This window comes from Oncorhynchus mykiss, chromosome 2 (assembly GCF_057628025.1).
Source record: "Oncorhynchus mykiss isolate SJ-2025 chromosome 2, ASM5762802v1, whole genome shotgun sequence".
Classification (NCBI taxonomy): Eukaryota; Metazoa; Chordata; class Actinopteri; order Salmoniformes; family Salmonidae; genus Oncorhynchus; species Oncorhynchus mykiss.
The window spans coordinates 4,119,604-4,147,500 of record NC_143023.1 but is presented as its reverse complement, the minus strand read 5'-3'; the positions used below and the strand labels follow the sequence as shown (position 1 = coordinate 4,147,500).

At 43.2% G+C, this 27,897-nt stretch overlaps 1 protein-coding gene across 2 annotated transcripts in view; it reads left to right on the top strand.

Annotated features, from left to right (window-relative positions):
* Positions 1-27,897, top strand: part of LOC149984763 (threonylcarbamoyladenosine tRNA methylthiotransferase-like) — a 711,253-nt gene that overhangs the window by 373,277 nt on the left and 310,079 nt on the right. For both annotated transcript variants that reach the window (XM_090216175.1, XM_090216176.1), the window contains one exon: positions 1-6. This exon is cut by the window's left edge and continues 161 nt beyond it. In XM_090216175.1, coding sequence (XP_090072301.1) covers positions 1-6 — 6 coding nt within the window. The remainder of the gene's footprint in view (positions 7-27,897) is intronic.

Genomic DNA, 27,897 nt, shown 5'->3' with positions numbered 1-27,897 from the left:
CTAGAGGTACCGTCACTGTGTGTGTGTGTGTTGACTGTTACGGTATACATATTTAGGAATTCACAGATGTTCATTATTGGACACCCAGGCCTGACGCTGCGTTTCTGAGTTCCTTTACAAGGTGACTGTTCTCAGCACCTGCAGTGACATCAGTTGTCCAACAACGGACAGAGACTGTCTCCTCAGGTGGAATGTGCGTGTCTCTGTGTGTGTGTGTGTGTGTCTGACAGTGTGTGTGTTAGTATATGAATGTGTGCAATTTGTCTGACTGTGTGTGTGTGTGTGTGTGTGTGTGTGCGAGTGTGTGTCTGACAGCATGTGTGTGTGTTAGTGTATGTATCTGACAGTTTGTGTGTGTTAGTGTATGAATGTGTGTATATGTCTGAGAGTGTGTGGGTGTGTGTGTGTGTTAGTGTATGAGTATGTGTATATGTCTGACAGTGTGTGTGTGTTAGTGGGTGTGTGTGTCTGACGGTGTGTGTGTGTCTATGTGTTAGTGTATGAGTGTGTGTATATGTCTGACAGTGGGTGTGTGTTAGTGGGTGTGTGTGTCTGACTGTGTGTGTGGGTGTGTGTGTGTAAGTGTGTAAGTGTATGAGTGTGTGTATATGTCTGACAGTGTGTGTGTTAGTGTATGAATGTGTGGATATGTCTGACAGTGTGTGTGTTAGTGTATGAATGTGTGTATATGTCTGACAGTGTGTGTGTTAGTGTATGAGTGTGTGTATATGTCTGACGGTGTGTGTGTTAGTTTCTGTGATCCCGGGGATGTGCCACACTAGTAACAGGGTAGAGGTACTGTGACGAGCTGTTTTAATTGGCTGGGGGGTTCATTGAGGCTGTAATGTGGTCCCCGTATGTATAGGCCATGTTTATGCTCTGATACATTCAAATTAAAACCTGACCAAGCTCCCTGCTAATGAAGGAAATAACAGTTAAATGCTAATTAGTCGTGTAATCTGGAGAGTTGGATGTATATGGAGGACAGTGGGAAGGCGTTTTGTTTCATGCGATGGGTTCCTCCGCCTAGCGATGGGTTCCTCCGCCTAGCGATGGGTTCGTCCGCCTAGCGATGGGTTCCTCCGCCTAGCGATGGGTTCCTCCGCCTAGCGATGGGTTCCTCCTCCTAGCGATGGGTTCCTCCGCCTAGCGATGGGTTCCTCCGCCTAGCGATGGGTTCATCCGCCTAGCGATGGGTTCCTCCGCCTAGCGATGGGTTCCTCCGCCTAGCGATGGGTTCCTCCGCCTAGCGATGGGTTCCTCCGCCTAGCGATGGGTTCCTCCGCCTAGCGATGGGTTCCTCCGCCTAGCGATGGGTTCCTCCGCCTAGCGATGGGTTCCTCCGCCTAGCGATGTGTTCGTCTGCCTAGCGATGAGTATGTCTGCCTAGCGATGGGTTCGTCCGCCTAGCGATGGGTTCCTCCGCCTAGCGATGGGTTCCTCCGCCTAGCGATGGGTTCGTCTGTCTAGCGATGGGTTCGTCCGTCTAGCGATGGGTTCCTCCGCCTAGCGATGGGTTCGTCTGCCTAGCGATGGGTTCGTCCGCCTAGCGATGGGTTCCTCCGCCTAGCGATGGGTTCCTCCGCCTAGCGATGGGTTCCTCCGCCTAGCGATGGGTTCCTCCGCCTAGCGATGGGTTCCTCCGCCTAGCGATGGGTTCGTCTGTCTAGCGATGGGTTCGTCCGTCTAGCGATGGGTTCCTCCGCCTAGCGATGGGTTCGTCTGTCTAGCGATGGGTCCGTCCGCCTAGCGATGGGTTCCTCCGCCTAGCGATGGGTTCGTCCGCCTAGCGATGGGTTCGTCCGACCTAGCGATGGGTTCGTCCGACCTAGCGATGGGTTCGTCCGACCTAGCGATGGGTTCGTCCGATCTAGCGATGGGTTCGTCCGACCTAGCGATGGGTTCCTTCGCCTAGCGATGGGTTCCTCCGCCTAGCGATGGGTTCGTCTGTCTAGCGATGGGTTCGTCCGTCTAGCGATGGGTTCCTCCGCCTAGCGATGGGTTCGTCTGCCTAGCGATGGGTTCGTCCGCCTAGCGATGGGTTCCTCCGCCTAGCGATGGGTTCCTCCGCCTAGCGATGGGTTCCTCCGCCTAGCGATGGGTTCCTCCGCCTAGCGATGGGTTCGTCTGTCTAGCGATGGGTTCGTCTGTCTAGCGATGGGTTCGTCCGTCTAGCGATGGGTTCGTCCGTCTAGCGATGGGTTCCTCTGTCTAGCGATGGGTCCGTCCGCCTAGCGATGGGTTCCTCCGCCTAGCGATGGGTTCGTCCGCCTAGCGATGGGTTCGTCCGACCTAGCGATGGGTTCGTCCTACCTAGCGATGGGTTCGTCCGACCTAGCGATGGGTTCGTCCGACCTAGCGATGGGTTCGTCCGACCTAGCGATGGGTTCGTCCGACCTAGCGCCGGGTTCGTCCGCCTAGCGATGGATTCCTCCGCCTAGCGATGGATTCCTCCGCCTAGCGATGGGTCCGTCCGCCTAGCGATGGATTCCTCCGCCTAGCGATGGGTTCGTCCGACCTAGTGATGGGTTCGTCCGACCTAGCGATGGGTTCGTCCGACCTAGCGATGGGTTCGTCCGACCTAGCGATGGGTTCATACGTCTTGCGATGGGTTCGTCCGACCTAGCGATGGGTTCGTCCGACCTAGCGATGGGTTCGTCCGACCTAGCGATGGGTTCGTCCAACCTAGCGATGGGTTCGTCCGACCTAGCGATGGGTTCGTCCGACCTAGCGATGGGTTCGTCCGACCTAGCGATGGGTTCGTCCGACCTAGCGATGGGTTCGTCCGACCTAGCGATGGGTTCGTCCGACCTAGCGATGTGTTCGTCCGCCTAGCGATGGGTTCGTCCGACCTAGCGATGGGTTCGTCCGACCTAGCGATGGGTTCGTCCGACCTAGCGATGTGTTCGTCCGCCTAGCGATGGGTTCGTCCGCCTAGCGATGGGTTCGTCCGACCTAGCGATGGGTTCGTCCGACCTAGCGATGGGTTCGTCCGACCTAGCGATGGGTTCGTCCGACCTAGCGATGGGTTCCTCCGCCTAGCGATGGGTTCGTCCGACCTAGCGATGGGTTCGTCCGACCTAGCGATGGGTTCGTCCGACCTAGCGATGGGTTCGTCCGACCTAGCGATGGGTTCGTCCGACCTAGCGATGGGTTCGTCCGACCTAGCGATGGGTTCGTCCGACCTAGCGATGGGTTCATACGTTCAGCAGATGAACTTGTTGTTGTTGTTGTTGTTCTCTCTGTTTATACAGTTCAATATGTGTGTGAATGATTGAACTAGAGTTCAGTGAACCAGTAACTCCAGTAGTCAGTCTGTACAATATGTGTGTGAATGATTGAACCAGAGTTCAGTGAACCAGTAGCTCCAGTCTGTATAATATGTGTGTGAATGATTGAACCAGAGTTCAGTGAACCAGTAGCTCCAGTCTGTATAATATGTGTGTGAGGATTGAACTAGAGTTCAGTGAACCAGTAGCTCCAGTAGTCAGTCTGTATAATATGTGTGTGAATGATTGAACTAGAGTTCAGTGAACCAGTAGCTCCAGTCTTTATAAAGTGCCATCTGTTGTGTTCTTCCAACCAGCTAAAGGGCAGATCTGTCTGGTTTGGGGCCTTTTTTTTTTTCCTTTCTCAGATACTTCAGATATTACGTCGCCTGCTATTGGACAAAAAAAAAAATCAAAGTAAATGGTTTTGATTCGGCGAGGAAAATGCCAAGTGCACTTTTCTAAGCCACTCACGTCGGTTACTTCTGACACATCCAGAAAATACCAACGCCGAAGACGACGCGCCGCCATTTTGGTGATTGGTGCTGTTAGATCCAGATTGGTCTCATGGGCATTTCATTTTGACATTATTATATATTTCACCTTTAATGGATCTACTTTCTGTCTCTCTCCGAGACATGAAAAGATGTCTTAACAAAGCCTAGTGCTTCCTGTTTGACATTTTTCCTTTTTTTCTCCCTTTTTATTTCTGAGCGGTCGGTCTCGCTACTGCGATGGTGGAGTGACAGGGGGAAAAGGGTAGTAAATTGCAGGGTGATTTGAGCTGTGAAGAGCTCTGTGATCCTGTGGCGTATTAACACCTTCACTAAGGAAGGCGTTTAGCACAGCATTAAAGCCCAGAGACAGTCAGAGAACCAGAGGGGTGTTTAGCACAGCATTAAAGCCCAGGGACAGTCAGAGAACCAGAGGGGCGTTTAAGCACAGCATTAAGAGAGAGAGGACAGTCTATATGAAGGGGTAGGTAGGGCAGGGATGGAGAGAGAGGACAGTCTATATGAAGGGGTAGGCAGGGCAGGGATAGAGAGAGAGGACAGTCTATATGAAGGGGTAGGCATTGAAGGGATAGAGAGAGAGGACAGTCTATATGAATGGATGGAGAGATGACAGTCTATATGATGTGTTGGGGAGGGATGGAGAGAGAGGACAGTATATATATGAAGGGGTAGGCAGGGATGGGATGGAGAAGGGAAGGAGAGAGAGGACAGTCTATATGAAGGGGTAGGCAGGGAGGGATAGAGAGAGAGGACAGTCTATGAAGGGATGGAGAGAGGACAGTCTATAGGAAGGGGTAGGCAGGGAAGGGATGGAGAGAGAGGACAGTCTATATGAAGGGGTGGAGAGAGAGGACAGTCTATATGAAGGGATGGAGAGAGAGGACAGTCTATATGAAGGGGTAGGCAGGGAAGGGATGGAGAGAGGAAGGTCTATATGATGTGATGGGGAGGGATGGAGCGAGAGGACAGTCTATATGATGTGATGGGGAGGGATGGAAAGAGAGGGAGGAGAGAGGACAGGGAGCAGAGTGTAAGGCTATGGTCGAATTATTACCCTTTTTATGTCTGCCTGCAGTTTGAAGGAAGTTGCTAACTAGCACTATTGCTAACTAGTGTGAGCGCACTGACTGGAAGTCTATGGTAACTGCTAGCATGCTAGTAGATACCATATAGTTCCAGTCGTTGCGCTAAAGCTAGTTAGCGGTGTCATCTCAAAAAATGACCTGTAAACATCCCTTTGATTTCAAGCTTCTCGATGCTTCAGAAACTACAGTGCCTTGCGAAAGTATTCGGCCCCCTTGAACTTTGCGACCTTTTGCCACATTTTAGGCTTCAAACATAAAGATATAAAACTGTATTTTTTAGTGACGAATCAACAACAAGTGGGACACAATCATGAAGTGGAACGACATTTATTGGATATTTCAAACTTTTTTAACAAATCAAAAACTGAAAAATTGGGCGTGCAAAATTATTCAGCCCCCTTAAGTTAATACTTTGTAGCGCCACCTTTTGCTGCGATTACAGCTGTAAGTCACTTGGGGTATGTCTCTATCAGTTTTGCACATCGAGAGACTGAAATTTTTTCCCATTCCTCCTTGCAAAACAGCTCGAGCTCAGTGAGGTTGGATGGAGAGCATTTGTGAACAGCAGTTTTCAGTTCTTTCCACAGATTCTCGATTGGATTCAGGTCTGGACTTTGACTTGGCCATTCTAACGCCTGGATATGTTTATTTTTGAACCATTCCATTGTAGATTTTGCTTTATGTTTTGGATCATTGTCTTGTTGGAAGACAAATCTCCGTCCCAGTCTCAGGTCTTTTGCAGACTCCATCAGGTTTTCTTCCAGAATGGTCCTGTATTTGGCTCCATCCATCTTCCCATCAATTTTAACCATCTTCCCTGTCCCTGCTGAAGAAAAGCAGGCCCAAACCATGATGTTGCCACCACCATGTTTGACAGTGGGGATGGTGTGTTCAGCTGTGTTGCTTTTACGCCAAACATAACGTTTTGCATTGTTGCCAAAAAGTTCAATTTTGGTTTAATCTGACCAGAGCACCTTCTTCCACATGTTTGGTGTGTCTCCCAGGTGGCTTGTGGCAAACTTTAAATGACACTTTTTATGGATATCTTTAAGAAATGGCTTTCTTCTTGCCACTCTTCCATAAAGGCCAGATTTGTGCAATATACGACTGATTGTTGTCCTATGGACAGAGTCTCCCACCTCAGCTGTAGATCTCTGCAGTTCATCCAGAGTGATCATGGGCCTCTTGGCTGCATCTCTGATCAGTCTTCTCCTTGTATGAGCTGAAAGTTTAGAGGGACGGCCAGGTCTTGGTAGATTTGCAGTGGTCTGATACTCCTTCCATTTCAATATTATCACTTGCACAGTGCTCCTTGGGATGTTTAAAGCTTGGGAAATCTTTTTGTATCCAAATCCGGCTTTAAAATTCTTCACAACAGTATCTCGGACCTGCCTGGTGTGTTCCTTGTTCTTCATGATGCTCTCTGCGCTTTCAACGGACCTCTGAGACTATCACAGTGCAGGTGCATTTATACGGAGACTTGATTACACACAGGTGGATTGTATTTATCATCATTAGTCATTTAGGTCAACATTGGATCATTCAGAGATCCTCACTGAACTTCTGGAGAGAGTTTGCTGCACTGAAAGTAAAGGGGCTGAATAATTTTGCACGCCCAATTTTTCAGTTTTTGATATGTTAAAAAAGTTTGAAATATCCAATAAATGTCGTTCCACTTCATGATTGTGTCCCACTTGTTGTTGATTCTTCACAAAAAAATACAGTTTTATATCTTTATGTTTGAAGCCTGAAATGTGGCAAAAGGTCGCAAAGTTCAAGGGGGCCGAATACTTTCGCAAGGCACTGTATATAGACATTCTCTGCTGCTGACACCCTGTTGAACACTGTGGAGGCTGGGGACTGACACCCTGTTGAACACTGTGGTCTCTACTGTGGAGGCTGGGGACTGACACCCTGTTGAACACTGTGGACTCTACTGTTGAGGCTGGTGACTGACACCCTGTTGAACACTGTGGACTCTACTGTGGAGGCTGGGGACTGACACCCTGTTGAACACTGTGGACTCTACTGTGGAGGCTGGGGACTGACACCCTGTTGAACACTGTGGTCTCTACTGTGGAGGCTGGGGACTGACACCCTGTTGAACACTGTGGACTCTACTGTGGAGGCTGGGGACTGATACCCTGTTGAACACTGTGGTCTCTACTGTGGAGGCTAGGGACTGACACCCTGTTGAACACTGTGGACTCTACTGTGGAGGCTGGGGACTGACACCCTTGTTGAACACTGTGGTCTCTACTGTGGAGGCTGTGGACCTGGTGACTGACACCCTGTTGAACACTGTGGACTCTACTGTGGAGGCTGGGGACTGACACCCTGTTGAACACTGTGGTCTCTACTGTGGAGGCTGGGGACTGACACCCTGTTGAACACTGTGGACTCTACTGTGGAGGCTGGGGTCTGACACCCTGTTGAACACTGTGGACTCTACTGTGGAGGCTGGGGACTGACACCCTGTTGAACACTGTGGACTCTACTGTGGAGGCTGGGGTCTGACACCCTGTTGAACACTGTGGACTCTACTGTGGAGGCTGGGGACTGACACCCTGTTGAACACTGTGGACTCTACTGTGGAGGCTGGGGACCTGGTGACTGACACCCTGTTGAACACTGTGGACTCTACTGTGGACCTGGTGACTGACACCCTGTTGAACACTGTGGTCTCTACTGTGGAGGCTGTGGACCTGGTGACTGACACCCTATTGAACACTGTGGACTCTACTGTGGAGGCTGGGGACTGACACCCTTGTTGAACACTGTGGTCTCTACTGTGGAGGCTGTGGACCTGGTGACTGACACCCTATTGAACACTGTGGACTCTACTGTGGAGGCTGGGGACTGACACCCTGTTGAACACTGTGGACTCTACTGTGGAGGCTGGGGACTGACACCCTGTTGAACACTGTGGACTCTACTGTGGAGGCTGGGGACTGACACCCTGTTGAACACTGTGGACTCTACTGTGGAGGCTGGGGACCTGGTGACTGACACCCTGTTGAACACTGTGGACTCTACTGTGGAGGCTGGGGACTGACACCCTGTTGAACACTGTGGACTCTACTGTAGAGCTGGGGACTGACACCCTGTTGAACACTGTGGTCTCTACTGTGGAGGCTGGGGACTGATACCCTGTTGAACACTGTGTCCTCTACTGTTGAGGCTGGGGACCTGGAAACATGTGTCAACATTACATTACCAAAGCAAGTGAAATAGATAATAAACAAAAGTGAAATAAACAATTAAAAATGAACAGTAAACATTACACATTACACTCAGAGAAATTCAAAAGAAAAAAGACATTTAAGTCTCCCCCTCTAAGTCTCCCTCGCTCTCTCGCTCTGTCTCTCTCTTTCTCTGTCTCTCTGTCTGTCTCTCTCTCTGTCTCTCTCTTTCTCTGTCTCGCTGTCTGTCTCTCTCTCGCTCTCTGTCTCTGTCTTTCTCTGTCTCTCTCTCTCTCTCTCTCTCGCTCTGTCTCTCTCTTTCTCTGTCTCTCTGTCTGTCTCTCTCTCTGTCTCTCTCTTTCTCTGTCTCTCTGTCTGTCTCTCTCTCGCTCTCTGTCTCTGTCTTTCTCTCTCTCTCTCTCTCTCTCTCTCTGTCTCTCTCTCTGTCTGTCTTTCTCTCTCTCGCTCTCTGTCGTTCTTTCTTGCTGGACTGTTGTGGTAGCATGAAGTGCCTCGTGTCAGAGAATGGGGTCAGATCTCTATCTCTCCGCTATGATGATGGTCACCTGCTGTAAGGCTACAGTCCACACAGCTGGTCCAGCAGCACATTGATCTGTCTGAGGGAGGACAGCACGTTGCACAACAGGATGTAACACTTGTGTTGTTATATTCTACCACAAGCCTCGTGGAGAAAAGAGACAGAACAGTATAGAGAGAGGAGAGGAGAGGAGAGGAGAGGAGAGGAGAGGAGAGGAGAGGAGAGGAGAGGAGAGGAGAGGAGAGGATGGGAAAGGAGAGGAGAGGAGGAGCCAGGACAGTATAGAGAGAGGAGGAGGAGAGGAGGAGCCAGGACAGTATAGAGAGAGGAGGAGGAGCCTGGACAGTAGAGAGAGAGGAGAGGAGAGGAGAGGAGAGGAGAGGAGAGGAGCGGAGAGGAGGAGCCAGGACAGTATAGCGAGAGGAGAGGAGGAGCCAGGACAGTATAGAGAGAGGAGGAGGAGCCAGGACAGTATAGAGAGAGGAGGAGGAGCCAGGACAGTATAGAGAGAGGAGGAGGAGCCAGGACAGTATAGAGAGAGGAGAGGAGGAGCCAGGACAGTATAGAGAGAGGAGGAGGAGCCAGGACAGTATAGAAAGATGACGAGACTCAAGGGATATGTTTTTAAGAGTCTTGGTCTCTGCTCTGTACATATCAAACACAGTGCTGCTCTTTTAAATCCAGTAATGCCCATTTCCCTTCTGTTCCCTCTCCCTGACGTCAGGCTGTATGTCTACACACACCGACTCTCACTCTCTCTGAGAAGGACCAACTGGACAGGCAGTTTAACTGTGGAGCCGGTGTGGGGGGGGGTGTTCGTTTGTGCTGCTGTGTGTGTGTGTGTGTGTTCGTTTGTGCTGCTGCTGTGTGTGTTTGTGTTCATGCTACTGTGTGTGTGTGTGTGTGTGTGTGTGTGTGTGTGTGTGTGTGTGTGTGTGTGAAAGAGAGAACCATCTTAAGAGGTCAGAATGAGTATGTCTGTTATCTCCTTTCCCCTGGTATCTGTGCTGAATCAGTCAGCATGTCAGGTGAGACACAGACCTTCTAAAACACAGTTAAGACTAATAGCTGTTATTACTAAACCTTATGACTACACACTACTACACAGTTATAATGACTACACACTAATACACAGTTATAATGACTACACACTACTACACAGTTATAATGACTACACACTACTACACATATATAAGCACAAGCATTTCGCTACACTCGCATTAACATCTGCTAACCATGTGTATGTGACAAATAAAATTTGATTTGATTTGACTTAATGACTGCACACTACTACACATATATGACTACACATCTATAATGACTACACATCTATAATGACTACACATCTCTAATGACTACACACAAATATGCATCTCTAATGACTACACATCTATAATGACTACACACTACTACACATCTATAATGACTACACACTACTACACATCTATAATGACTACACACTACTACACATCTATAATGACTACACACTACTACACATCTATAATGACTACACACTACTACACATCTATAATGACTACACACTACTACACATCTATAATGACTACACACTATGACACATCTCTAATCAAGAGACTGAACTAGTTGGTAATGTTCACATTCAGCCCGATATGATGCAGTTGATCTCCCTAACATGAGAGAGAGAACAATTAGGAGAGAGATATATCAGTTAGGAGAGAGAGATCAGTTAGGAGAGAGAGATCAGTTAGGAGAGAGAGATCAGTTAGGAGAGAGATATATCAGTTAGGAGAGAGAGATCAGTTAGGAGAGAGAGATCAGTTAGGAGAGAGAGATCAGTTAGGAGAGAGAGCTATCAGTTAGGAGAGAGAGAGATCAGTTAGGAGAGAGATATCAGTTAGGAGAGAGATATCAGTTAGGAGAGAGAGATCAGTTAGGAGAGAGAGATCAGTTAGGAGAGAGAGATCAGTTAGGAGAGAGAGATATATCAGTTAGGAGAGAGAGATCAGTTAGGAGAGAGAGAGATCAGTTAGGAGAGAGAGAGTAGTTAGGAGATAGAGAGAGAGAGCAATTAGGAGAGGTATCAGTTAGGAGAGAGAGATCAGTTAGGCGAGAGATATATCAGTTAGGAGAGAGAGATATCAGTTAGGAGAGATATCAGTTATTGGAGAGAGATATGGCAGTTAGGAGAAAGAGAGCAGTTAGGAGAGATATATATATATATATATATATATATATATATATATATATATATATATATCAGTCAGGAGAGAGAGAGAGAGAGTAGTTAGGAGAGAGATCAGTTAGGAGAGAGATATATCAGTTAGGAGAGAGAGAGCAGTTAGGAGAGAGAGATATCAGTTAGGAGAGAGATATATCAGTTAGGAGAGAGATATATCAGTTAGGAGAGAGATATATCAGTTAGGAGAGAGAGAGCAGTTAGGAGAGAGATATATCAGTTAGGAGAGAGATATCAGTTAGGAGAGAGATATATCAGTTAGGAGAGAGATATATCAGTTAGGAGAGAGATATATCAGTTAGGAGAGAGAGAGAGCAGTTAGGAGAGAGAGTAGGGGTCATATTGTATGTGTAGTAGATGATGTGTCTGGGGGGGTCATATTGTATGTGTAGTAGATGAGGTGTCTGGGGGGGGTCATATTGTTTGTGTAGTAGATGATGTGTCTGGGGGTCATATTGTATGTGTAGTAGATGAGGTGTCTGGGGGGGTCATATTGTATGTTTAGTAGATGAGGTGTCTGGGGGGGGTCATATTGTTTGTGTAGTAGATGATGTGTCTGGGGGTCATATTGTATGTGTAGTAGATGAGGTGTCTGGGGGGGTCATATTGTATGTGTAGTAGATGAGGTGTCTGGGGGGGTCATATTGTATGTGTAGTAGATGAGGTGTCTGGGGGGGGGGTCATATTGTATGTGGAGTAGATGAGGTGTCTGGGGGGGTCATATTGTTTGTGTAGTAGATGATGTGTCTGGGGGGGTCATATTGTATGTGGAGTAGATGAGGTGTCTGGGGGGGTCATATTGTTTGTGTAGTAGATAATGTGTCTGGGGGGGTCATATTGTTTGTGTAGGTAGATGAGGTGTCTGGGGGGGGTCATATTGTTTGTGTAGTAGATGAGGTGTCTGGGGGGGTCATATTGTATGTGTAGTAGATTAGGTGTCTGGGGGGGTGGTCATATTGTATGTGTAGTAGATGAGGTGTCTGGGGGGGGGGTCATATTGTATGTGTAGTAGATGAGGTGTCTGGGGGGGTCATATTGTATGTGGAGTAGATGAGGTGTCTGGGGGGGGTCATATTGTTTGTGTAGTAGATGATGTGTCTGGGGGGGGTCATATTGTTTGTGTAGTAGATGATGTGTCTGGGGGGGTCATATTGTATGTGTAGTAGATGAGGTGTCTGGGGGGTCATATTGTTTGTGTAGTAGATGAGGTGTCTGGGGGGGGTCATATTGTTTGTGTAGTAGATGAGGTGTCTGGGGGGGTCATATTGTATGTGTAGTAGATGAGGTGTCTGGGGGGTCATATTGTTTGTGTAGTAGATGAGGTGTCTGGGGGGGGTCATATTGTATGTGTAGTAGATGAGGTGTCTGGGGGTCATATTGTTTGTGTAGTAGATGATGTGTCTGGGGGGGTCATATTGTATGTGTAGTAGATGAGGTGTCTGGGGGGGTCATATTGTATGTGTAGTAGATGATGTGTCTGGGGGGGTCATATTGTTTGTGTAGTAGATGAGGTGTCTGGGGGGTCATATTGTATGTGTAGGTAGATGATGTGTCTGGGGGGGGTCATATTGTTTGTGTAGTAGATGAGGTGTCTGGGGGGGTCATATTGTTTGTGTAGTAGATGAGGTGTCTGGGGGTCATATTGTTTGTGTAGTAGATGAGGTGTCTGGGGGGTCATATTGTATGTGTAGGTAGATGATGTGTCTGGGGGGGTCATATTGTATGTGTAGTAGATGAGGTGTCTGGGGGGGGGGGTCATATTGTATGTGTAGTAGATGATGTGTCTGGGGGGGTCATATTGTTTGTGTAGTAGATGATGTGTCTGGGGGGGTCATATTGTATGTGTAGTAGATGAGGTGTCTGGGGGGTCATATTGTTTGTGTAGTAGATGAGGTGTCTGGGGGGGGGTCATATTGTTTGTGTAGTAGATGAGGTGTCTGGGGGGGTCATATTGTATGTGTAGTAGATGAGGTGTCTGGGGGGTCATATTGTTTGTGTAGTAGATGAGGTGTCTGGGGGGGGGGTCATATTGTATGTGTAGTAGATGAGGTGTCTGGGGGTCATATTGTTTGTGTAGTAGATGATGTGTCTGGGGGGGTCATATTGTATGTGTAGTAGATGAGGTGTCTGGGGGGGTCATATTGTATGTGTAGTAGATGATGTGTCTGGGGGGGTCATATTGTTTGTGTAGTAGATGAGGTGTCTGGGGGGTCATATTGTATGTGTAGGTAGATGAGGTGTCTGGGGGGGTGATATTGTTTGTGTAGTAGATGAGGTGTCTGGGGGGGTCATATTGTTTGTGTAGTAGATGAGGTGTCTGGGGGGGGGGGTCATATTGTATGTGTAGTAGATGATGTGTCTGGGGGGGTCATATTGTTTGTGTAGTAGATGATGTGTCTGGGGGGGTCATATTGTATGTGTAGTAGATGAGGTGTCTGGGGGGTCATATTGTTTGTGTAGTAGATGAGGTGTCTGGGGGGGGTCATATTGTTTGTGTAGTAGATGAGGTGTCTGGGGGGGTCATATTGTATGTGTAGTAGATGAGGTGTCTGGGGGTCATATTGTTTGTGTAGTAGATGATGTGTCTGGGGGGGGGTCATATTGTATGTGTAGTAGATGAGGTGTCTGGGGGGGTCATATTGTATGTGTAGTAGATGATGTGTCTGGGGGGTCATATTGTTTGTGTAGTAGATGAGGTGTCTGGGGGGTCATATTGTATGTGTAGGTAGATGAGGTGTCTGGAGGGGTCATATTGTTTGTGTAGTAGATGAGGTGTCTGGGGGGGTCATATTGTTTGTGTAGTAGATGAGGTGTCTGGGGGTCATATTGTTTGTGTAGTAGATGAGGTGTCTGGGGGGTCATATTGTATGTGTAGGTAGATGATGTGTCTGGGGGGGTCATATTGTATGTGTAGTAGATGAGGTGTCTGGGGGGGGGGGTCATATTGTATGTGTAGTAGATGAGGTGTCTGGGGGGGTCATATTGTATGTGTAGTAGATGAGGTGTCTGGGGGGGGTCATATTGTATGTGGAGTAGATGAGGTGTCTGGGGGTCATATTGTTTGTGTAGTAGATGATGTGTCTGGTGGGGTCATATTGTATGTGTAGTAGATGAGGTGTCTGGGGGGTCATATTGTTTGTGTAGTAGATGAGGTGTCTGGGGGTCATATTGTTTGTGTAGTAGATGATGTGTCTGGGGGGGGGTCATATTGTATGTGTAGTAGATGAGGTGTCTGGGGGGTCATATTGTTTGTGTAGTAGATGAGGTGTCTGGGGGGGGGGTCATATTGTATGTGTAGTAGATGAGGTGTCTGGGGGGGGGTCATATTGTATGTGGAGTAGATGAGGTGTCTGGGGGGGTCATATTGTATGTGTAGTAGATGAGGTGTCTGGGGGGTCATATTGTATGTGGAGTAGATGAGGTGTCTGGGGGGGTCATATTGTATGTGGAGTAGATGAGGTGTCTGGGGGAGTCATATTGTATGTGTAGTAGATGAGGTGTCTGGGGGGTCATATTGTTTGTGTAGTAGATGAGGTGTCAACCTGACAGAGAAGACACATGGCCTGGTAGTAGACCAGTGTCAACATGACTGAGAAGACACCTGACCTGGTAGTAGACCAGTGTCAACATGACTGAGAAGACACATGACCTGGTAGTAGACCAGTGTCAACCTGACTGAGAAGACACATGACCTGGTAGTGGACCAGTGTCAACATGACTGAGAAGACACATGACCTGGTAGTAGACCAGTGTCAACATGACTGAGAAGACACGTGACCTGGTAGTAGACCAGTGTCAACCTGACTGAGAAGTCACATGACCTGGTAGTAGACCAGTGTCAACATGACTGAGAAGACACATGACCTGGTAGTAGACCAGTGTCAACCTGACTGAGAAGACACATGACCTGGTAGTAGATCAGTGTCAACATGACTGAGAAGACACATGACCTGGTAGTAGACCAGTGTCAACATGACTGAGAAGACACAAAACCTGGTAGTATACCAGTGTCAACATGACTGAGAAGACACTTGACCTGGTAGTATACCAGTGTCAACATGACTGAGAAGACACATGACCTGGTAGTAGACCAGTGTCAACCTGACTGAGAAGACACATGACCTGGTAGTAGATCAGTGTCAACATGACTGAGAAGACACATGACCTGGTAGTAGATCAGTGTCAACATGACTGAGAAGACACATGACCTGGTAGTATACCAGTGTCAACATGACTGAGAAGACACAAAACCTGGTAGTATACCAGTGTCAACATGACTGAGAAGACACATGACCTGGTAGTAGACCAGTGTCAACATGACTGAGAAGACACATGACCTGGTAGTAGACCAGTGTCAACATGACTGAGAAGACACAAAACATGGTAGTAGACCAGTGTCAACCTGACTGAGAAGTCACATGACCTGGTAGTAGACCAGTGTCAACATGACTGAGAAGACACATGACCTGGTAGTAGACCAGTGTCAACCTGACTGAGAAGACACATGACCTGGTAGTAGATCAGTGTCAACATGACTGAGAAGACACATGACCTGGTAGTAGACCAGTGTCAACATGACTGAGAAGACACAAAACCTGGTAGTATACCAGTGTCAACATGACTGAGAAGACACATGACCTGGTAGTATACCAGTGTCAACATGACTGAGAAGACACATGACCTGGTAGTAGACCAGTGTCAACCTGACTGAGAAGACACATGACCTGGTAGTAGATCAGTGTCAACATGACTGAGAAGACACATGACCTGGTAGTATACCAGTGTCAACATGACTGAGAAGACACAAAACCTGATAGTATACCAGTGTCAACATGACTGAGAAGACACATGACCTGGTAGTATACCAGTGTCAACATGACTGAGAAGACACATGACCTGGTAGTAGACCAGTGTCAACCTGACTGAGAAGACACATGACCTGGTAGTAGATCAGTGTCAACATGACTGAGAAGACACATGACCTGGTAGTATACCAGTGTCAACATGACTGAGAAGACACAAAACCTGGTAGTATACCAGTGTCAACATGACTGAGAAGGCACATGACCTGGTAGTAGACCAGTGTCAACATGACTGAGAAGACACATGACCTGGTAGTAGACCAGTGTCAACATGACTGAGAAGACACAAAACCTGGTAGTAGACCAGTGTCAACCTGACTGAGAAGTCACATGACCTGGTAGTAGACCAGTGTCAACATGACTGAGAAGACACATGACCTGGTAGTAGACCAGTGTCAACCTGACTGAGAAGACACATGACCTGGTAGTAGATCAGTGTCAACATGACTGAGAAGACACATGACCTGGTAGTAGACCAGTGTCAACATGACTGAGAAGACACAAAACCTGGTAGTATACCAGTGTCAACATGACTGAGAAGACACATGACCTGGTAGTATACCAGTGTCAACATGACTGAGAAGACACATGACCTGGTAGTAGATCAGTGTCAACATGACTGAGAAGACACATGACCTGGTAGTAGACCAGTGTCAACCTGACTGAGAAGACACATGACCTGGTAGTAGATCAGTGTCAACATGACTGAGAAGACACATGACCTGGTAGTAGACCAGTGTCAACATGACTGAGAAGACACAAAACCTGGTAGTATACCAGTGTCAACATGACTGAGAAGACACATGACCTGGTAGTATACCAGTGTCAACATGACTGAGAAGACACATGACCTGGTAGTAGACCAGTGTCAACCTGACTGAGAAGACACATGACCTGGTAGTAGATCAGTGTCAACATGACTGAGAAGACACATGACCTGGTAGTATACCAGTGTCAACATGACTGAGAAGACACAAAACCTGATAGTATACCAGTGTCAACATGACTGAGAAGACACATGACCTGGTTGTAGACCAGTGTCAACATGACTGAGAAGACACATGACCTGGTAGTATACCAGTGTTAACATGACTGAGAAGACACATGACCTGGTAGTATACCAGTGTCAACCTGACTGAGAAGTCACATGACCTGGCAGTAGACCAGTGTCAACATGACTGAGAAGTCACATGACCTGGTATGAAAGCCAAAACAAAACAAGATGGGAAATATTATCCACGTTACTTTGCACTTTTCACTGGCTGTCCCTCAGGTTGTGGCAGGAGGACACATATTTGGCTGCCAAAACTGCACATTTTGGCTTTTCACCAATAAATATTAGATTTTTTCTTCATATTTTATAGTTTCAAATTCGTTGTATTGCATTATAATTTAGGGAAATAAATATTCCCTTAGGTCTGAGTATTTGTCACAGTGTAATAGGAAATGCAGCTCTGTCTCTACCTCTCCCCTGGAGCAGAGTGAGCACAGCCTGTCCTCTCTGTCTGTGATGACCGGTCTCTATAGCCAGACTGTGCTCTCTGTCTGTGACGACCGGTCTCTACTGCCAGACTGTCCTCTCTGTCTGTGATGACCGGTCTCTATAGCCAGACCTTCCTCTCTGTCTGTGATGATGGATTGTATTTATCATCATTAGTCATTTAGGTCAACATTGGATCATTCAGAGATCCTCACTGAACTTCTGGAGAGAGTTTGCTGCACTGAAAGTAAAGGGGCTGAATAATTTTGCACGCCCAATTTTTCAGTTTTCTATTTGTTAAAAAAGTTTGAAATATCCAATAAATGTCGTTCCACTTCATGATTGTGTCCCACTTGTTGTTGATTCTTCACAAAAAAATACAGTTTTATATCTTTATGTTTGAAGCCTGAAATGTGGCAAAAGGTCGCAAAGTTCAAGGGGGCCGAATACTTTCGCAATGCACTGTGTATATATATATATATATATGATATATACAGCTGATGTTTAGGCCAAGGTATGTATAGTTTATTGTGTGCTCTAGGTGGAATTTGTATTTGTGGTCCTGGTGACTGGACCTTTTTTGGAACACCATTATTTTGGTCTTACTGAGATTTACTGTCAGGGCCCAGGTCTGGCAGAATCTGTGCAGAAGATCTAGGTGCTGCTGTAGGCCCTCCTTGGTTGGTGACAGAAGCACCAGATCATCAGCAAACAGCAGACATTTGACTTCAGATTCTAGTAGGGTGAGGCCGGGTGCTGCAGACTGTTCTAGTGTCCTCGCCAATTCGTTGATATATATGTTGAAGAGGGTGGGGCTTAAGCTGCATCCCTGTCTCACCCCACGGCCCTTTGGAAAGAAATGTGTGTGTTTTTTTTGCCAATTTTAACAGTACACTTGTTGTTTGTGTACATGGATTTTATAATGTCGTATGTTTTACCCCCAACACCACTTTCCATCAGTTTGTATAGCAGACCCTCATGCCAAATTGAGTCGAAGTCTTTTTTGAAATCAACAAAGCATGAGAAGACTTTGCCTTTGTTTTGGTTTGTTTGGTTGTCAATAAGGGTGTGCAGGGTGAATACATGGTCTGTTGTACGGTAATTTGGTAAAAAGCCAATTTGACATTTGACATCTCTCTCTTCTCTCCTCTCTCTCTCTCTCTCTCTCTCTCTCTCTCTCTCTCCTCTCACCTCTCTTCTCTCTCTCTCTCTCTTTTTCTCTCCTCTCTCTTTCTCTCTTTCTCATCCCGCCCCTCTCCTCTCCCACTCTCCCCCCTCTCTCTCCTCTCCCACTCTTTCTCTCTTCTCTCTAATCTCTCTATCGCGCCCTCTCTCTCCCCCTCGCTCTCATCTCTCTCCCTCTCTCCTCTCTCTCTCTTTATCTCTCTCTCCTCTCACTCTCACCTCCCTCTCTCCCTCCCACCTCTCTCTCTCTCTCTCTCTCTCTCTCTCTCTCTCTCTCTCTCCCTCTCTCCTCTTTCTCTTTATCTCTCTCCTCTCACTCTCACCTCCCTCTCTCCCTCTCTCTCTCTCTCTCTCTCCCCCTCTCTCTCTCCCTCTCTCTGTGTCTCTGTCTCTCTCTCTCTCTGTGTCTCTGTCTCTCACTCACTGACTCTAGTACTCACTCATTCACTCACACATAGCTTGGTTTTCACATCACTTTTAATGAGCCCAGAAGGCACTGCTTTGTGGGTTGAGGTTGTGGGACAAGAGAACGATGGTGAAATGTGATAATGTGTTCTGTGACTGTAAGGGGAGTTTAACCTACAGCAGACCGACATCATGTTTGTCTGAACACCTTGGAATCAAATGGAGACTCAGAGAAATGGGACTGGTGGGGTACATGATGTTAAAACAGTAACCTATTCAGGCGGCTCGTAATGTAATGAAATAAAGCTATTTTTAGAGTAGAGCTGTTACAGTAGGGTGTGTGTGTGTGTGTGTGTGTGTGTGTGTGTGTGTGTGTGTGTGTGTGTGTGTGTGTGTGTGTGTCTTGCAATCCCTTCAAATCTACAATCTCATAGTTCAGAATATATTGAACTAAATGCGACAGATTAGACGAGGCTCATTTCCTGGTGAATCTTCTTCTTCTCTGGAAAATAATTGTTGAATATTCAGCGTTCTGTTCCTTTGATCATTCCTAAAGGTAGAGGAAGCCCTTGAAGATGACTTTTCATTTCCTATTAAACCAAAACAGAGATCTGCTGTGTGACGGCGGAGAGGAAAAGGTAATTTAAGGAGCATCTAATGATGGTGTGTTTTCACCTTGTTTTTATCTGATAGCCCTGCCAGTAGCAGGATCTCAACAACCAACCAACGCCTCTTATTTACTCTGTGTGTGTTGAGGGGGTGTGTAGGGTTGTGTTAATGTGTGTGTTGAGTTGTGTTAATGTGTGTGTAGGTTTGTAAATCCGATCTCTGATCTCATTAGAACCAGACAATTAGTCAACCCCCCCCCCCCCCCCCCCCTTGATTCCAATCAACCAATCGGGCGCTGATAGACAGGGTGGTGTGGGCGTGTCATAGGGGTTCCCTTGACGACGGCATGGTGACTGATTGGCGGGGGACCTAGAAATGGGCGCAGGATATTCATTTAGTTCAGGCCAACCCACTCCTTCATGTCACAGAGATGGGTTTGTAATCCCGCGGTCGTTTATCATGTTAGCGTGACAGGCTAGAACCTTCCGTGTGTATCTCTCACGCACACACTCCTCTTAATGACCACACATGATGCTATACGGTTCAGTGCTCGTCCCACAGGAGAGGTTGGGATATAACATTATAATACTACATCTACCCAGCCAGCCCATAATATAACATTATAATACTACATCTACCCAGCCAGACCATAATATAACATTATAATACTACATCTACCCAGCCAGACCATAATATAACATTATAATACTACATCTACCCAGCCAGACCATAATATAACATTATAATACTACATCTACCCAGCCAGACCATAATATAACATTATAATACTACATCTACCCAGCCAGACCATAATATAACATTATAATACTACATCTACCCAGCCAGACCATAATATAACATTATAATACTACATCTACCCAACCAGACCATAATATAACATTATAATACTACATCTACCCAGCCAGACCATAATATAACATTATAATACTACATCTACCCAGCCAGACCATAATATAACATTATAATACTACATCTACCCAGCCAGACCATAATATAACATTATAATACTACATCTACCCAGCCAGACCATAATATAACATTATAATACTACATCTACCCAGCCAGACCATAATATAACATTATAATACTGCATCTACCCAGCCAGACCATAATATAACATTATAATACTACATCTACCCAACCAGCCAGACCATAATATAACATTATAATACTACATCTACCCAGCCAGACCATAATATAACATTATAATACTACATCTACCCAGCCAGACCATAATATAACATTATAATACTACATCTACCCAGCCAGACCATAATATAACATTATAATACTACATCTACCCAGCCAGACAGACCATAATATAACATTATAATACTACATCTACCCAGCCAGACCATAATATAACATTATAATACTACATCTACCCAGCCAGCCAGACCATAATATAACATTATAATACTACATCTACCCAGCCAGACCATAATATGACATTATAATACTACATCTACCCAGCCAGACCATAATATAACATTATAATACTACATCTACCCAGCCAGACCATAATATAACATTATAATACTACATCTACCCAGCCAGACCATAATATAACATTATAATACTACATCTACCCATCCAGACCATAATATAACATTATAATACTACATCTACCCAGCCAGACCATAATATAACATTATAATACTACATCTACCCAGCCAGACAGACCATAATATAACATTATAATACTACATCTACCCAGCCAGCCCATAATATAACATTATAATACTACATCTACCCAGCCAGACCATAATATAACATTATAATACTACATCTACCCAGCCAGACCATAATATAACATTATAATACTACATCTACCCAGCCAGACCATAATATAACATTATAATACTACATCTACCCAGCCAGACCATAATATAACATTATAATACTACATCTACCCAGCCAGACCATAATATAACATTATAATACTACATCTACCCAGCCAGACCATAATATAACATTATAATACTACATCTACCCAGCCAGCCCATAATATAACATTATAATACTGCATCTACCAGCCAGCCAGACCATAATATAACATTATAATACTACATCTACCCAGCCAGACCATAATATAACATTATAATACTACATCTACCCAGCCAGCCCATAATATAACATTATAATACTACATCTACCCAGCCAGACCATAATATAACATTATAATACTACATCTACCCAGCCAGACCATAATATAACATTATAATACTACATCTACCCAGCCAGACCATAATATAACATTATAATACTACATCTACCCAGCCAGACCATAATATAACATTATACTACTACATCTACCCAGCCAGACCATAATATAACATTATAATACTACATCTACCCAACCAGACCATAATATAACATTATAATACTACATCTACCAGCCAGACCATAATATAACATTATAACACTACATCTACCCAGCCAGACCATAATATAACATTATAATACTACATCTACCCAGCCAGCCAGACCATAATATAACATTATAATACTACATCTACCCAGCCAGACAGACCATAATATAACATTATAATACTACATCTACCCAGCCAGACCATAATATAACATTATAATACTACATCTACCCAGCCAGACCATAATATAACATTATAATACTACATCTACCCAGCCAGACCATAATATAACATTATAATACTACATCTATCCAGCCAGACCATAATATAACATTATAATACTTCATCTACCCAGCCAGACCATAATATAACATTATAATACTACATCTACCCAGCCAGACCATAATATAACATTATAATACTACATCTACCCAGCCAGACCATAATATAACATTATAATACTTCATCTACCCAGCCAGACCATAATATAACATTATAATACTACATCTACCCAGCCAGACCATAATATAACATTATAATACTACATCTACCCAGCCAGACCATAATATAACATTATAATACTACATCTACCCAGCCAGACAGACCATAATATAACATTATAATACTACATCTACCCAGCCAGACCATAATATAACATTATAATACTACATCTACCCAGCCAGACAGACCATAATATAACATTATAATACTACATCTACCCAGCCAGACCATAATATAACATTATAATACTACATCTACCCAGCCAGACCATAATATAACATTATAATACTACATCTACCCAGCCAGACCATAATATAACATTATAATACTACATCTACCCAGCCAGACCATAATATAACATTATAATACTACATCTATCCAGCCAGACCATAATATAACATTATAATACTTCATCTACCCAGCCAGACCATAATATAACATTATAATACTACATCTACCCAGCCAGACCATAATATAACATTATAATACTACATCTACCCAGCCAGACCATAATATAACATTATAACACTACAACTACCCAGCCAGACCATAATATAACATTATAACACTACAACTACCCAGCCAGACCATAATATAACATTATAATACTACAACTACCCAGCCAGACCATAATATAACATTATAACACTACAACTACCCAGCCAGACCATAATATAACATTATAATACTACATCTACCCAGCCAGACCATAATATAACATTATAATACTACATCTACCCAGCCAGACCATAATATAACATTATAATACTACATCTACCCAGCCAGACCATAATATAACATTATAATACTACATCTACCCAGCCAGACCATAATATAACATTATAACACTACATCTACCCAGCCAGACCATAATATAACATTATAATACTACATCTACCCAGCCAGACCATAATATAACATTATAATACTACATCTACCCAGCCAGACCATAATATAACATTATAATACTACATCTACCCAGCCAACCAGACCATAATATAACATTATAACACTATATCTACCCAGCAAGACCATAATATAACATTATAATACTACATCTACCCAGCCAGACCATAATATAACATTATAATACTACATCTACCCAGCCAGACCATAATATAACATTATAATACTACATCTACCCAGCCAACCAGACCATAATATAACATTATAATACTACATCTACCCAGCCAGACCATAATATAACATTATAATACTACATCTACCCAGCCAACCAGACCATAATATAACATTATAATACTACATCTACCCAGCCAGACCATAATATAACATTATAATACTACATCTACCCAGCCAGACCATAATATAACATTATAATACTACATCTACCCAGCCAGACCATAATATAACATTATAATACCACATCTACCCAGCCAGACCATAATATAACATTATAATACTACATCTACCCAGCCAGACCATAATATAACATTATAATACTACATCTACCCAGCCAGACCATAATATAACATTATACTACTACATCTACCCAGCCAGACCATAATATAACATAATACTACATCTACCCAGCCAGACCATAATATAACATTATAATACTACATCTACCCAGCCAGCCAGACCATAATATAACATTATAATACTACATCTACCCAGCCAGACCATAATATAACATTATAATACTACATCTACCCAGCCAGACCATAATATAACATTATAATACTACATCTACCCAGCCAGACCATAATATAACATTATAATACTACATCTACCCAGCCAGACCATAATATAACATTATAATACTACATCTACCCAGCCAGACCATAATATAACATTATAATACTACATCTACCCAGCCAGACCATAATATAACATTATAATACTACATCTACCCAGCCAGACCATAATATAACATTATAATACTACATCTACCCAGCCAGCCAGACCATAATATAACATTATAATACTACATCTACCCAGCCAGACCATAATATAACATTATAATACTACATCTATCCAGCCAGACCATAATATAACATTATAATACTTCATCTACCCAGCCAGACCATAATATAACATTATAATACTACATCTACCCAGCCAGACCATAATATAACATTATAATACTACATCTACCCAGCCAGACCATAATATAACATTATAATACTACATCTACCCAGCCAGACCATAATATAACATTATAACACTACAACTACCCAGCCAGACCATAATATAACATTATAATACTACATCTACCCAACCAGACCATAATATAACATTATAATACTACATCTACCCAGCCAGACCATAATATAACATTATAATACTACATCTACCCAGCCAGACCATAATATAACATTATAATACTACATCTACCCAGCCAGACCATAATACTACATCTACCCAGCCAGACAGACCATAATATAACATTATAATACTACATCTACCCAGCCAGACCATAATATAACATTATAATACTACATCTACCCAGCCAGCCAGACCATAATATAACATTATAATACTACATCTACCCAGCCAGACCATAATATAACATTATAATACTACATCTACCCAGCCAGACCATAATACTACATCTACCCAGCCAGACCATAATATAACATTATAATACTACATCTACCCAGCCAGACCATAATATAACATTATAATACTACATCTACCCAGCCAGACAGACCATAATATAACATTATAATACTACATCTACCCAGCCAGACCATAATATAACATTATAATACTACATCTACCCAGCCAGACCATAATATAACATTATAATACTACATCTACCCAGCCAGACCATAATATAACATTATAATACTACATCTACCCAGCCAGACCATAATATAACATTATAATACTACATCTACCCAGCCAGACCATAATATAACATTATAATACTACATCTACCCAGCCAGACAGACCATAATATAACATTATAATACTACATCTACCCAGCCAGACCATAATATAACATTATAATACTACATCTACCCAGCCAGACAGACCATAATATAACATTATAATACTACATCTACCCAACCAGACCATAATATAACATTATAATACTACATCTACCCAGCCAGACCATAATATAACATTATAATACTACATCTACCCAGCCAGACCATAATATAACATTATAATACTACATCTACCAGCCAGCCAGACCATAATATAACATTATAATACTACATCTACCCAGCCAGACCATAATATAACATTATAATACTACATCTACCCAGCCAGACCATAATATAACATTATAATACTACATCTACCCAGCCAGACCATAATATAACATTATAATACTACATCTACCCAGCCAGACCATAATATAACATTATAATACTACATCTACCCAACCAGACCATAATATAACATTATAATACTACATCTACCCAGCCAACCAGACCATAATATAACATTATAATACTACATCTACCCAGCCAGCCCATAATATAACATTATAATACTACATCTACCCAGCCAGACCATAATATAACATTATAATACTACATCTACCCAGCCAGACAGACCATAATATAACATTATAATACTACATCTACCCAGCCAGACAGACCATAATATAACATTATAATACTACATCTACCCAGCCAGACAGACCATAATATAACATTATAATACTACATCTACCCAGCCAGACCATAATATAACATTATAATACTACATCTACCCAGCCAGACCATAATATAACATTATAATACTACATCTACCCAGCCAGACCATAATATAACATTATAATACTACATCTATCCAGCCAGACCATAATATAACATTATAATACTTCATCTACCCAGCCAGACCATAATATAACATTATAATACTACATCTACCCAGCCAGACCATAATATAACATTATAATACTACATCTACCCAGCCAGACCATAATATAACATTATAATACTACATCTACCCAGCCAGACCATAATATAACATTATAACACTACATCTACCCAGCCAGACCATAATATAACATTATAATACTACATCTACCCAACCAGACCATAATATAACATTATAATACTACATCTACCCAGCCAGACCATAATACTACATCTACCCAGCCAGACAGACCATAATATAACATTATAATACTACATCTACCCAGCCAGACCATAATATAACATTATAATACTACATCTACCCAGCCAGACCATAATATAACATTATAATACTACATCTACCCAGCCAGACCATAATATAACATAATACTACATCTACCCAGCCAGACCATAATATAACATTATAATACTACATCTACCCAGCCAGACCATAATATAACATTATAATACTACATCTATCCAGCCAGACCATAATATAACATTATAATACTACATCTACCCAGCCAGACCATAATATAACATTATAATACTACATCTACCCAGCCAGACCATAATATAACATTATAATACTACATCTACCCAGCCAGACCATAATATAACATTATAATACTACATCTACCCAGCCAGACCATAATATAACATTATAATACTACATCTACCCAGCCAGACCATAATATAACATTATACTACTACATCTACCCAGCCAGACCATAATATAACATTATAATACTACATCTACCCAGCCAGACAGACCATAATATAACATTATAATACTACATCTACCCAGCCAGACCATAATATAACATTATAATACTACATCTACCCAGCCAGACCATAATATAACATTATAATACTACATCTACCCAGCCAGACCATAATATAACATTATAATACTACATCTACCCAGCCAGACCATAATATAACATTATAATACTACATCTACCAGCCAGACCATAATATAACATTATAACACTACATCTACCCAGCCAGACCATAATATGACATTATAATACTACATCTACCCAGCCAGACCATAATATGACATTATAATACTACATCTACCCAGCCAGACCATAATATAACATTATAATACTACATCTACCCAGCCAGACCATAATATGACATTATAATACTACATCTACCCAACCAGACCATAATATAACATTATAATACTACATCTACCCAGCCAGACCATAATATAACATTATAATACTACATCTACCCAGCCAGCCCATAATATAACATTATAATACTACATCTACCCAGCCAGACCATAATATAACATTATAATACTACATCTACCCAGCCAGCCCATAATATAACATTATAATACTACATCTATCCAGCCAGACCATAATATAACATTATAACACTACATCTACCCAGCCAGACCATAATATAACATTATAATACTACATCTACCCAGCCAGCCCATAATATAACATTATAATACTACATCTACCCAGCCAGACCATAATATAACATTATAATACTACATCTACCCAGCCAGACCATAATATAACATTATAATACTACATCTACCCAGCCAGACCATAATATAACATTATAATACTACATCTACCAGCCAGCCAGACCATAATATAACATTATAATACTACATCTACCCAGCCAGACCATAATATAACATTATAATACTACATCTACCCAGCCAACCAGACCATAATATAACATTATAACACTACATCTACCCAGCCAGACCATAATATAACATTATAATACTACATCTACCCAGCCAGACAGACCATAATATAACATTATAATACTACATCTACCCAGCCAG